At 38.9% G+C, this 13768-nt stretch overlaps 1 protein-coding gene across 1 annotated transcript in view; it reads right to left on the bottom strand.

The window, feature by feature from the left end:
- The window catches only part of astn2 (astrotactin 2), a 284181-nt gene extending 270710 nt beyond the window's left edge, over nt 1-13471 (bottom strand). The window contains exon 1 of the mRNA XM_013909139.1: nt 13060-13471. Coding sequence (XP_013764593.1) covers nt 13060-13471 — 412 coding nt within the window. The remainder of the gene's footprint in view (nt 1-13059) is intronic.
- Between the last annotated feature and the right edge of the window lie 297 nt (nt 13472-13768).

Genomic DNA, 13768 nt, shown 5'->3' with positions numbered 1-13768 from the left:
AAAAAAAAAAAGAAAAAAAAAGAATGCAGAGCTGCAACATAAAAGAAAATACATTTCTAAAAATGTCAAGTGGCTCCGGAGGAAGAACTCTGCATAGAATGTGAATCCTCCTCCCTATTGGAATTCGGCCATCATAATTCCTCTAATTGGCTACAGATCTCACCATTTTTCGCCCTTCCACAATGTGTGATTAATTTATTTAAAGAGGTGGAATTAACATTACAACCAGACATATGACATATTTTTTTCCTCAGGCTCCCTCTGAATGTGTTATACTGTTAAACAGATGGAAGGAGAATCTTTCTACATGCATATAAACTATCAACACATTTTTAAAAATTCAAATGCAATTTGTGTAGTCATCTGCTTTGAAATTAGATAAACTCAGTTTTAGCAAATAAATAAACACCTACTCGGAAAAAAATGATGAGGAACGTTCCCTTAAATGCATATAAGGATTTAATATATAAACAACCACAAAACACGACAAATTAATGGCTGCAGATCAGCGTGTGTGTATTGTTCACCTTGATGATGCACTTAACCACTCTGAAGACACATGACCGACCATTGACCTCAGGAGAGCATGTTCTGCTGTGTTACACATCTAAGGGTAATTGCTGTTAGATTAGAGCTAATCCAAAGCAGACAAAATACCAGAAAAAAAATGCATGCGGTGTGCTGTGCCTCTAAATGGAGGCGAGTGCGATACAGCCATGACATACCAATGAGCTATCACTGGATAAGCATACAATGTGTTAGACCAAATGCCTGTATTCCCACAAGTCTTATCAGAAGTGCATTGATATGCTGCAAACTCCTCTGTTCTGTACTGATTTTCATAAGTGGATATCTGCATATGAATATGCATAATCTGTAGGCAAAGAACAGCACTGGCTTGAATCTTTCTGGAATCTGTTTGCTCAAATTAAATTTGAGGAGGCTTTGGCTTCACGCAGGTATAAAGTCGGGACCTCAAGGAATGGACAAAATGCAATCTCAAACCCATCTGCTATCATCTGATGACAATTTACCTTTGTGTTGTTTGTGGTTTCTTTTCTTTTATCTTGTTTTTAATTGATCTGTACTCATAGATGGACTGTAAACAGTGACCGCCACATGCAAGTCTTTGCCCAGATATCGTTTAATTCAGAGTGCTGAAACAATTAGGAGCTCTGCCGGAGTCTCACAGTGGTGTAGAAAACCCCAGTGTTTCTCCTGGGATCACCTTAGATAATGTGAAAATATTGAGGAAAACGAAAATTACTGAGATAACGTTCATATTGTATATGTTGATAATGTAGTTATTGTTGCAGGACAGATATTATTATACTTTTCTGTTAAATAAATCTTCTTTGTACAACCTATGGATATCTTTGTTTTGTTTCGGAAAAAGTCAGTGGAACAACATTATTCATCCAGACAACTATAAAAGAAGAGAGTTAGAACATGTATCTCTGTGCAGATAAAGCCAGTTCTACCAGGAACTCTGAGAGATGTGCATGATGGAGCATTAGAAAAAACTGTGGGAGAGAACTCATCAGCTGAGGGGAGATTAATGGAGCATGTGCTTTATCTGAAAGGAAATCTAAAAGATTGTACAACTTGAAGGGAATGCAAATAGGTACAAACATACCAGCATGGATAAAAGGTTTAAAATCTTTTGTAGGAACCATGAGGTAGTGAGCAGTGCAGAACTGGCACATTTCCAAGGTGCAGCACCAATTCTGGAGGGAATCAAATTTTATGGGTCTTAAACATCATTGTGACCAGCTTATATGAACAATGACTCCCGTCTTCCTCTTTGAAACACACACTGCCTGTCATGCTTGCAAAACAAAAACCCTATTCAGATAATTCTATTAACTAGGTTAGTCAAGACTATATAAGCACATCTCCAATATGATATGATAATGAACTCTTCTATACTATACAATCGATACTAAAAACATACACTGTGCAGTTTTAAGATAAAGGGAAAAAATAGACATAATCTATTTTCAGAAATAGATTTCAAAAAATGCTGAATCTTTTGAAAACTGAAATGTGGACTGTATAATTTGTCTGTTAGGATGAGAAAAAATAAAACAGAGTATAACAAAACAAGGTTTGGTGAACAACATAGACTGTGCATGAAGGCAGGAGGAACAAGTAGGAGAAAGAACAATCAGAGCTCAAAAAGAGTGAAAGTGGGCTTTCTCCCACTAACCTGTCAACCAGTAGGAGGATATTTAGATGCTTTTCAGTCTGTTTGAAGCCAGAGATGGTGGTGTCCCAGTGAGCTCGGTTCTGGGGAAAACAAGTTTTCTGGATGGTTTGATGCAGACTCTCACATTATCTTAAACTGTTATTACATTATTTTGGAGACTGCAACAGCTATCAAATAAAGATTACACATAAAGAACTTTGAAAGTAGAAAATGTTCACCACCGAACCCTAATAAAACAGTACGGGTAAACAATCACCAAACCCAGATCACTTCATGCACTGTTTTTGGCAGTTTTCTGCTTTCTATTTCACACTTGTCATTTTAATCAAGACAGACTTAAGTGGGCATTGTTGCCACACTGGCATGTAAACAATGCTAAAGAGAGAGGATACTTCAGTCGCAAGCACTGGTGATCAAATGCTTTTTTTCTGCTTTGCACACCAGCAACAAAATTTCACAGTAGCTTTACAGAAGATTGTAGGTATAAGCAGGTATTACATAAGTCAGAAGCTCCTTCACTAGCATGTTACACAGCGACCTCATACTGGCTTATTATCAGGCAGGCAACACTTCCATTCCAAACTTTTTGAAGATAAGTTAAAACTTGAACATAATTAGAAAAACACAAATGGCAAAAGAAATTCCACCAGCTCTTGAGCTCTAACATGAGGATAAACTGTGCATTTCCAGGCTATTGCTTCCAAACGCATAATTGAAATATGAATACATTCCCCCTTAAGGGAAAGACAATGCTCATTATTGCTCTCTACTCTTAGGTTGTTTCTCTGGTGTCATTTGGTGTGCAGATGTTTTATCCATTTTTAGCATGTTTTTACAATGTGTTCAGCAGAACTTATTTTATAATGCAACAAAAATCTATATTCTTAAAAAATAGACAAGAACAAGATGTTCTTCGAATTAAAGTGTTTAGGTTTTATCTTTACAAGGATGCTCTTTAAGGACTGTTAAATCTAAACATTTGACTTGATTAAAATGCCGATGTGGTGAATGGAAGCATATAACCCAACACCTGTCAGCAGGGCTGGACTGGGGCAAAAAATCAGCCTGGCCATTTTGACTAGAGACCAGCCCGCCAGGTATACGAAAAGGCATAAAGCCTTTGAATGAAAACAAACGCTGTTGTGACAGTGATGTACACTGTCTTGTTGGTATATATGTATCAATCTAATAAACTTAAACCTACGTCACCTCCCTATTCTGGCATTCTAAACAGTATTTAGTGGAAATATTAAACAACCTAGAAAAAAAAAAAAATCACCCCCCACCCTCCGCCTTATGATGCTTAATCGATGTAATAGACTTTAATTTAATGCACGTGTAAAACAAATGCACAGAAACCAATTATTTTTCTACAATAATTAAATAGATTCAGCATCTTTCATCAACAGAATTGCATACTGCACAGATAGTACCTTCCCAAAGGAAAAAGTACTTCAGCTTACTAGGGTTATATTAGACTTAATATTTACTACATACAGTAATAGATTTCTATACATTGTACATTAGATGAAAACTTGATTCAGATAATTATTTATTAAAAACTAGACATTTGAAATGAGAATAAGAAAGTATTTCCTTGTGCCCCCCTTTCCCTGTTAATGCCCTACCTGGCCCCCTGGCAAAACTTTGCTAGACCCGCCCCTGCACAATTACCAGCTGTCAGCTACATAGAAAAGGATCCTGGTGTTATTTGTCTCTCAGAAACAGTTCATAACTTCCCTTCAACTCATTCGTGTCACCCAAAAGGTAAACCTGTTTCTCCATCACCTGTTCAGCTCTGATGATTCAGTAAGGACATCTCCTGGTTTCATCTTCACGTTTCTCTCTCACCACATATCCAAACCGATCATGACTAGCAGCTTTTATGGCTGTGGCTCCAGCAAACATCAGCTGAATACTAGAAAGTAATATCAAATCAATTCTAACAATAGCTTATCAAGCTTAAACGTGCTGCTGTTGTTTAGCGCAACCTCCACTGGTTTCCTCTTTCTGGCGCAAAGTGGGTGATAAACAAACGAGAGAGACGGGAGAATGAGAGAACAAGAGGCAACAAGTAAAGACACAGAATACCTCCAGGTTTTTGTCTTTTTTCATTGTAGCTGAAGTATGGGACAAATCATGTTTCTTTTTTACCTCAATACGGAACTTTAAAGTTCGCCCTCATCGGCTGTAATTTGTCCAGCCCAGAGTCGATCATGACCAGTTGGCCAATCCACCACCTTTCATTGTTTACAAAAAAAACCCAAACAAACAAACAAAAAAACATCGGCCCATAAAAACATAAAATCACCATCGAGCATACTGGGCAAATGCCCAGTATGCCCGATGGCCAGTCCAGCTATGCCTGTCACGATCACTTGAGCTGGCAGCAACATTCAGGCACTTATTGCTTTTCTGCCTGTTTGTCTATTTCTGAATGTGTTTGTGTCAATGAGAAAGCTCAGGAAAAAAATTATAATTCCCCCATCTCTGCTGCACTTCTTTTGTTTAGAGTTTAAGCCCCAAATACCAATTTACTTTCATTAAATAACGCAATTCTGAGTCAGAGAAAATATTTTGTATTGATATTTTTTTATGTGGGGATCAATTCACAAAATTAAACGTCATGGTGGTACACATCAGTATCGATCTGCCCAACTTTAATACTGAAATAATAATACTGAGAGAGAAAAAAAAACTATCACATGCTGATAGCAGTAAAAATTATCCGCTCAGATCGATGGACTCAACATGAAGTTAAAGAAAACTAATAATCACATAATGGAAAGCCAGAAATTGAGTTTCAATTTGACCACATTTGGTAATAGCTGCGAAATTCAAATAACTTAAAGAAATGCAGCCAGGAAACTTGAAATATTCAACATGTCTACATATCAAGCTTGTTTTTAAAGCTACTGTGTGTACGTTGATGGATTTATCCCATGGTCCCTGTGCCCCAAATGTCTGGCTTGCATTAAAAAAATATTTTACTAAGAGAGCAAATGCATTACAGTTTTTGTCACAGGGGGGCTTCTATTATGTGGTAGGGATACACCAGAGGAGCCCAAGGAGCAAAAAGAGCAACTAAATGGAATTGCTTTTATAAATCAGTGTCACATTAAGCATTCAGTGCACAGACTAAAAAGCCTCTCTACAGTATACAAGTAGCAAGTTTATGAATCTTTTGGGAATCAGCTTGCGGCATGCTCTCTTGTTAGCTACACCATCCAGCCTATCCTTTGATTCTAGTACAGCTTTACATATCAAGATAAGCAGTTGTGGAATTAAAGGGGGAGGTACAGCCACATGAAACAACTCAGGGGCTGAACTCAAACTTACAATGGAAGCTATAAAATCAGTGTAGAAAAAGGCAGACTGAAGCATTATGTTAGTGGAAATTAATCAAATAGACAGCAGGTAGCAATCGAACTCTTACTGCTGAAGAGGTTCGGGTTGCTTTTGATTTTTTCATTGTAAATTCTAGATAAATGCAGGGTGCTGGATACAATTTAGATAAAAAGATCCATAACAGGTGAGTCAGTGGGATTACCGCTGAAGCTTTGAAACCTTTTTTTGGTGATCTGAGTAAAATGGTAGTTGTAGAAATGGTTATCAGGTCAGTCAGAGTAGTATACATATTTGGCATTTAAGTAAATTACAACTAGTAAATTCACCTATAACAGTCCACTTAACTCCAGCAACTCTTTATATAAAAGAGCTCTTTCGGTCTATTAAAACAAAGAGTTTTCATACCATGTGTCTGTGTACTGATAAACGTTAAATGCTTTGTTATGAACTACGCATTTATATGTCCCATAACAGTTACTCAACCAGAAAGTACTAACTGACTTTAAACATCCATATGGTCAACTGACAAGCATTTTCTGAAGTCTGAAAATAGGAGAAGCACATTAACAATTGTGTCTGTTGTTGCTGTGCACATATCAAAGAAAGCGGGAGTAAATAAAGATTGCATTCATTAGGGGTATTTACATACAAGTTCTTTGTTCATTTCATCAAAGATAACTACAGCGCGCCTTTCAGCAATGGTAATGATCAAATAATTATCTGGAGATCAAAGCTGTCCACCAGTGCTGCAAGGCAAGACTGGAGACTGGTGGTAAAACAATGCAATACAAAATACAGTTACTGTGGAGGACAATAACAATCAAGGGTCACTGACCACAGTTCATTCATCCTTCCTGTGACATCCCTAAGGTCTCTCACCATTAAAGTAAATGAGCATGGTTCTCCACTTACTGAGTCTGTCATTTAGGAAGAGAGAGAGAGAGTGAGAGAGACCGAGAATAAGCAAGATGGATAGATACGTACATACATACATATATACAACATTCAAAGCTATGACTATGTTTAACGCTCGGTATAAAATGGCAGCGGTGCAATAATTGTAATTGCTTTGTGACATTCAAGAGCAAAAAAGTAGCTGACCAATCAAAGAGAGAGGCAAGGCCTTCTGTGTTTTTTTCTGTTTTTAAAACATGAAAAATACAATTTGCAAATAATAACAGAGTGCCTGTCAAGTGATACTATACATTTACCAGCCCAAGATAGCTTCTGATTAATAGCAGAAAAATTGTTGAGAAGCAAGCCGGTCTGAATGGTTTGATGATCAGTGCCAAGTTTAAGCCTTCTTTTATGCAATTCTGCAATCCTGTCATTTTGCTGTATATGGAAAAAAGACAGGAGGGAAAATACTGTGGTGGGGCGTCACACATTAGATTGCATGAGTTGAGCATTCATCTTAAAAAGACAGCCTCCTATAGAGGTCTATTATCACAGGCAACATGATGACACGTATAATTTGCTGGCCTTCACAATATCCACCATGGGTTGTGTTTGCATGACTGGATTACACTCGTGGCATATCAATTGGCATCTTTTCAATTTTCCACAATGCACTAGATCTAAACCGAAGCAAACGTAAGTGCAATGCAACATTAAAAAGAGTCCTTACAAAAACTCACACATCTATCTCAACTCTACACCATATAATAACTCCCATCTCTACTGTTGACCCTTCCCCCTTTTCATTGCTTCTGCTGCAGTGCTAAGCTGGAGTCCTGACATAATATTGAGTTGTGGTGCAGCATGTACATGTTCTATGCCACGGGGAAAACACTTTTTTCCCCCCACTCGACCACTGAATCTTTGTCTCTCCCATGTGTAAGCGATTGGCGTTAGCTATGACTCTGTTTATAGAGATAGGGAAAGGCTAGTTGACAATAAAATAAAAAATAATATTGGGGTGGGAAAAAAGGGTTAAGATCTTGAACAATAGTTCTCCAGGCTTTCTGAAATGCTTTTTTACTTTTTTCCATTGGCTGCTTTTTCTTTCATTTTCACAGATAACACAGTCTGAGATGCATAAAATGGTACTTTTGCACCGGAGAGGTAAACCGGGAAAACTATCCATAGCCGATGAACAGCCATGCTCTTAATCCAGCAATGACCTGAAACTAGACCTCAGAGGCAACCTTTAGTTGACAAATCTACTGTTTGCAGAAATGTTCTCAGTGGAAGAGTGGCTGTCATGAATCCATTCTTGAGGAAGGGAAATGGCTGAAAGGAAAGGCTGAGGTATGATAAATTACACAAGAACTGAATCAGTGACAACAGGTCCAAATGTAAAGGTTTTCATTCAAATTGTCCTCCATGTACGGAGGAAGTCAGGGGAGAAGTAAAACAGTGAGCCCCTACAGCCATCTGTAAAACACTGTGGATCAAAAAAAAAAAAAGCAGCATCAGATTTGCAATACCATACATTTGCAGTGCATGATATTGCCATACAATCTGGAAAGCACCAGATTGGCTATGGCTTCATTTTTCAGCATGGCAATGATTCCAAACACACAGCCAATGCAGTAAAAGCATACCTGGACAGACAATGGAACACCTTTAGTCATGGACTGGCCTCCCAGAGCCCCAGACATCAACATTATTGAAGTAGCATTGGATCATTCTGACAGAAAACTGAATAAAAGTCAGCCACCATCTAAAAAAGATCTTTGAATATCTTTCAAGAGTCTTGGAGAACTATTCTTGTAAACTACTTAAAGAAATTACAAGAAAGCTTACCTAGGAGGGCTCAGTCTATGTTGAAGAATAGAATCATACTAAATATTTATTTTTATATAAACTCTGCTTTTGCTGTACATACTTCAACAAACTGCTACACTTACTTCCTATATTCCTGTCAAAAAATGAGTTTGGCACAGTACTGTAGTTCAAGATGATGGACAGATGATAAAGAACAGGAAGACATTTAAACGTTTTCAATCTTGCATTAGGTGCCCGAAGCTTTTCAAAAAGGTTAACTCTTCAGGTGTTTACAGAGTCAGCTGTGTTACAAGCGGTATTGATTTCCTCTCTATCCCACAACATCAAGCAAAATAAAAAAGGAAGATCATCTCGTGTGACAAAGCGTAGCAGCCTGGAATTATCTCCCTTGAATGTGCAAGCACAATGCCACACAATTTCATGAATTAGTGAGATAGTTCAGTACATGGCATTCAAAAACTAAATTAAAAACTGGGATTAAGATCCCATATTTTAAGTAAAATGGTGGTGCACTAGTAAATCACAAAGTCAAAGCATTTGGAAATGAAAGCATGTGTTTCCTAATATATATGAAAATGACTAAGGAAAAAAAAGGAAAGTGAAGGAGAAGCAGGCTTGCACTTCTTCCACACTGCCCTTTCTGCTCATCTGTTCTCAGAGACACTTGTGGTAATAAATCAAAGCTGTGCAGACAGGCCATGGTGGAGAAGAATCTTGCTGTCCTTTTCCTTCCTTACCTATAACCTCTGACTTTGGTTTGACAAAACTATCAGAAATCTGACATTATCCACGAAACAGACAAGACTATGCTCGTTGTGGATCGGGTGATATTTTGCTAACAGGTTATACTCCAGCACGACAGAAATTCAGCTGTTATGAGAAAGTGGAAAGCACAATGGTAGACTAGTTTACTAGTAGTATCCTAACCAGTTAGGCTAACATTATGTGTCTCTAGCCCCTGAATTCAAACAACAAGGCCATTTCACACCAGCAACAAGAAATTCAGCACAGATGTTTTTCATCACAGATTTGTTTGCTTTAGTCACAAATGGCTAATGTCATGGAACGGAGACATGAGCTGTGTGTGAAATTCCACCCCTATTTAAAATGCACTGCACGGCTTGTTTTCTGACAATATCCACTATACTACTATAATGTTCTAAAAAAAAATTCTACGATGCACTAAAAAGCTGAAATGTAAGTTTACTGCTCACTATTGATTGAAATATCGATTGTCCATTATATGAAGAGCAGCATGTGAATGAATAGGGGGTGATTTTCATCGCATTATATTGTTACTATGGGTGGTAATAAACTGCTTCAGAGACAGTTCAGAAATGAGATAGCTCATTTAAGAGTCATTTCCCATATGGGTGTCACGTGGGTTTCAACACCACCCTACACCCGTAGGATACCAGCAGGAGATTATGAGTTTACTCCTTCCAATGTGAGAAGTGAACTTGAGCACAGATTCTTCACAGTTCTTTCCAACTAAGCTTTTTTCTTTGCAAACTAATAGTCCTGATAATTATTAGCAAGCACTAATATCTTCGTCAATTACATGTTTTGTTTTGTTTTTTTTAAACACAAGCCAATACACTTTCATCCACTCTCACAACACTTTTGACCACGCCTATTTAGGGTTCAGGAAGTGTATACCATTTTCACACAATTTCACACCGGTTTGTACCGGTTGCAATTAGTCATGTTTGCTCCGTCATCTCTGACTGCTTGTACCAAGACATATGGGCTTGTTTGTTTTTTTTCTTTTAAACTGCAGCACAGCCTCTCTTATCTCCACATCAAATCAACAACAACATAAAAGAAGGCATTTTTTTAAAAAAATCATAGATATCACACTGTTCTTAATCATGTGAAGAAGATAAATAACAAGTGCTGGTTTCACAGAAGGATGTGTTTGCTGTGGTGTTAGACTTTTACCGCTTTGACTTTTACACCGAGAGGTGTTGCTGGCGTTTCCTAAGAGTTTTAGAACAATATTGAAAGAGCGATGCTAAAAGAGAGTGTTGCTGGGTGAGTACATCAATCCAAAACACTCTGCAGTCTGTATAGTTCTGTATAATAGCTGGTGGGTATGTAAAAGGCGAATATATAAAAAAATGATAAGACATACACCTGTAAGGCAATGCGATGTAGTGTGGTAATAAATTGCTTCGTAACAATAAATGGTGTATGTGGTGAGAATTCAACTTTTCTAGCTTCCTCTAGCACAGGGGTGGGGAACTCCAGGCCTCAAGGGCCGGTGTCCTGCAGGTTTTAGATCTCACCCTGGGTCAACACACCTGAATCAAATGATTAGTTCATTATCAGCCTCTGGAGAACTTCAGGACATGTTGAGGGTGTAATTTAGCCATTTAAATCAGCTGTGTTGGATCAAGGACACGTCTAAAACCTGCAGGACACCGGCCCTCGAGAACTGGAGTTCCCCCACCCTTCCTCTAGCATAAGAAAATCACAATTCAGTATGTGAGATGAAACAGTGACGCATGAAATAAATGCACTTCTGATAATAAAACCTCATTTCATTTTTTCTTAACAATTTAATCCCCAAAAGTTGATTCTGTTCATCTGGACGATGATTACGTTCCTTTGGGGAAGTAAATCCCCAAAGGAATGATTGTTAACGTCTTGAGGATGCATCAAGACGTTAACAATTTAGTGTATTTTATGAATTCTATAACAACATTTCACAAACTCAACAGCCAATAATGCATTTGTCAAGAAGAAAGAGCTGTTGAGTGGACCAACAAGCAATATAGGGTATAAACTGGACACAGGGAAATCACAGGTGACATCTAGTATCAGCATTTAACCCAGTTCTGACAATTAAAAGGTTTAACAAATATGAAGGTGGTTCTACATTGCTGGCATGTGTACTTTCCTACCCACCTAGCAGCTTATCATGACACATCATGAATGCCAGACTGAAAGGTTTGCCTAATTAAAGACAAACACAAGGCCTGACTGAACCATCCGATTGGTCTGTAAGCAAAAGAAAATACAATATTTTTTTTTATCAGTATAGATTTCACAACTATGACTGTTTAATTAGCAACAGTATTGACAAGTGTATTTGTAAACTTCTCACAGCTATGACAAATACACCTTTTGAGTTAAGCACTTTTCTTAACATATTGCTTTTAATTTAACTTCTGCCTCTATGCTCAGTTGATCTTTTTTAAAAGCCTTGTTAAAATCAATGGTCTCACTTTTTTTTTTTAAATCCTTTTTCCACACTTTTTCTTTTTAATCTAATTTTTTCAAAACAAAGCACACGAGTAATGCTTTCAATATGTATTACACATGAGGACCTATTAAAGCTCATTTTCTTGCTCCACAGCATGTATTCATGCACTGAAAGGGTGAAGCAGCAAATTTGCTAGCTGGCTGACTGGGAGGACAGAGAGGCCTTTCTCACCAGTCAACGGCTGTCCTTAATGAGAATAGAAAGTGATTTACTAGCTTAATGCTCCAGCCCTCAGCCTGCCTGCCCGCCTTTGCTTTACACAGCCAGTTTAGTCGACACTCTTCATACAGAGAATGAAACTGAGACCAGGGAAACAGGGAAAATAAGGAGGATAGCAAACTCCTGTCTGAAAACTGCAGTAATGAGATGTTCTCATGGATTCTCAGTCCCCGCATCACTGACTTCCTCCAAGCCCTGCATTTTTCTGTCTGTCCTGCTTTTTGCTAAGTTCTCCATGATACTGTGCCATCTGAACAAATCGCAAACTGAATAAATTACATCATTCTGGAATTACTTCCTTTCACTTCATTTTGTTTGGCTAAAAGCTTTTAACAAACATCCCTGTTCCATACTTTCTCTACATCCTGTTACACAGTCACACTTACACCGCGAAGGGGAAATCAAGAGAACATGAATCGCTCACATGATTTGTAAGACTTAAAATGAACAATGAGTAATGCTCCTTTTATACTCATTCTGCTCCTGTTACAAAGTTGTTGTTGGGGTTTTTTGTGACTGGTATAAGACTGGTGTACTCTGCTATTATGTTCCCTATGATTATCCAATCAGCAATGCTGTATTCAAGACCACTTTTAAATCACAGGCTTTCACTGAGAATCAGATGACCTGTCAGAAACCAGTTATCCACGGATGTGTGAATAAACAGAAAAAAGTGGGATGTTTTGGATCCCCTAAAATCTGCAATGACTAAATGTAGACAACGACACAAACTCTAGGCTAGTGCTTTATCCAGTTAAAGTTATACCGTCTTGCAAAGCACGTGTGTTATGAGCTCAAGTGAGAATACCAATTTCATGCATATTTGCAGGGCCAAATTGCATTCCTTGATTGGGAAAGCATACTTAGGGTATGCATGAAATTTAAAATTATGTTTTACCATGAAATAGGAAAGTCAGACAGAAAGGAGGATGAAACAAGAATGAGGGATGGCAGAATAACTTGAGAGTGTCACTTAAAATCGAGTGGCACGGCTTGCGTTTACATACCGTAGTTTTTAAGTTGAGTAGGGAAAGCGAAAAGCGTGTTCTTCATACCTGGACTGGTGGGGATTTTTTTTGGGGGGGGGGAAACACGCCACAAAATTCAAACAGAGTAGAGCAGGTGATTTAACGCCGGGGACAAAATGTGTATAAGCGCGTGATTTGTTTTTATTTGTATCTTTCTGAAATATAGCTGTGTGCACAGCCTATGCGCACAAACGTGCAGCCAAACAGACCGGTTATCGCCATGGAGGGCAAACACAGAACTACAACAGTGTTCTTACCGAGTGTGAAGTAGGGAAGAGCCGTGTTGTCAAGATCATCCATTACGGAAATTCGCCCAGGTAGGTCTGTTCTAACGAATAATAGAAGTCTGGATTCCCCCCCTCCTCCTGCTCCTCCTCCTCCAGTTCCTCCTCCAGTTCCTCCTCCACCAACACCACCTGCTTCAGCAGCACCCCCTCCTCCGACCACGTTCCCCGAGGCTCCGCCGGTGAAGCTGAATTCGTTCTCCCGGAGTACGGGCAGGGTTGAAACGGTGACGGTTTTCACCTCACATGGCGTCTCCGTGTCGCTCTCCCTGTCCCTTTCCTCGTCAGGCGATGTCGCCCCTCTGTTTGCCTGGACAGTCAAGGAGCCTGTTAATAACAGACCCACGAGAAGGACGCGAAGGTGCAGCACTAATATCCTCGCCATCCCGCTCCTTGTGTGTGGTTCTCTCGCTTTGTGGGGCTCATAAGCTGTCCGTTCACTTATAGTACAGTCGCTGCAAAGGAGTCGCGTCCGTCCAGGAGGCGGCAGTACAGGTGTAGTGAGAATGACATCTTTCGGCTCCTTACAGATCCATTTGTGCTCACACGGGGACAACAGATTGCTTACACTTGGATAAACACGTGTCTTTTAAAAGACAGACACGAGGTAGAGGTATCTTGTTATTAGTGCAGGTTCGTGTTTAAACAAACACGAGCAGTAGATGAGTCTTCTTCTGAGTTC

This window comes from Pundamilia nyererei, unplaced genomic scaffold, assembly GCF_000239375.1.
Source record: "Pundamilia nyererei isolate P.nyererei 1_Seehausen unplaced genomic scaffold, PunNye1.0 scaffold00002, whole genome shotgun sequence".
Classification (NCBI taxonomy): domain Eukaryota; kingdom Metazoa; phylum Chordata; class Actinopteri; order Cichliformes; family Cichlidae; genus Pundamilia; species Pundamilia nyererei.
Note: the sequence above shows the minus strand (reverse complement) of the source record. Positions and strands in the feature narration are given on the sequence as shown.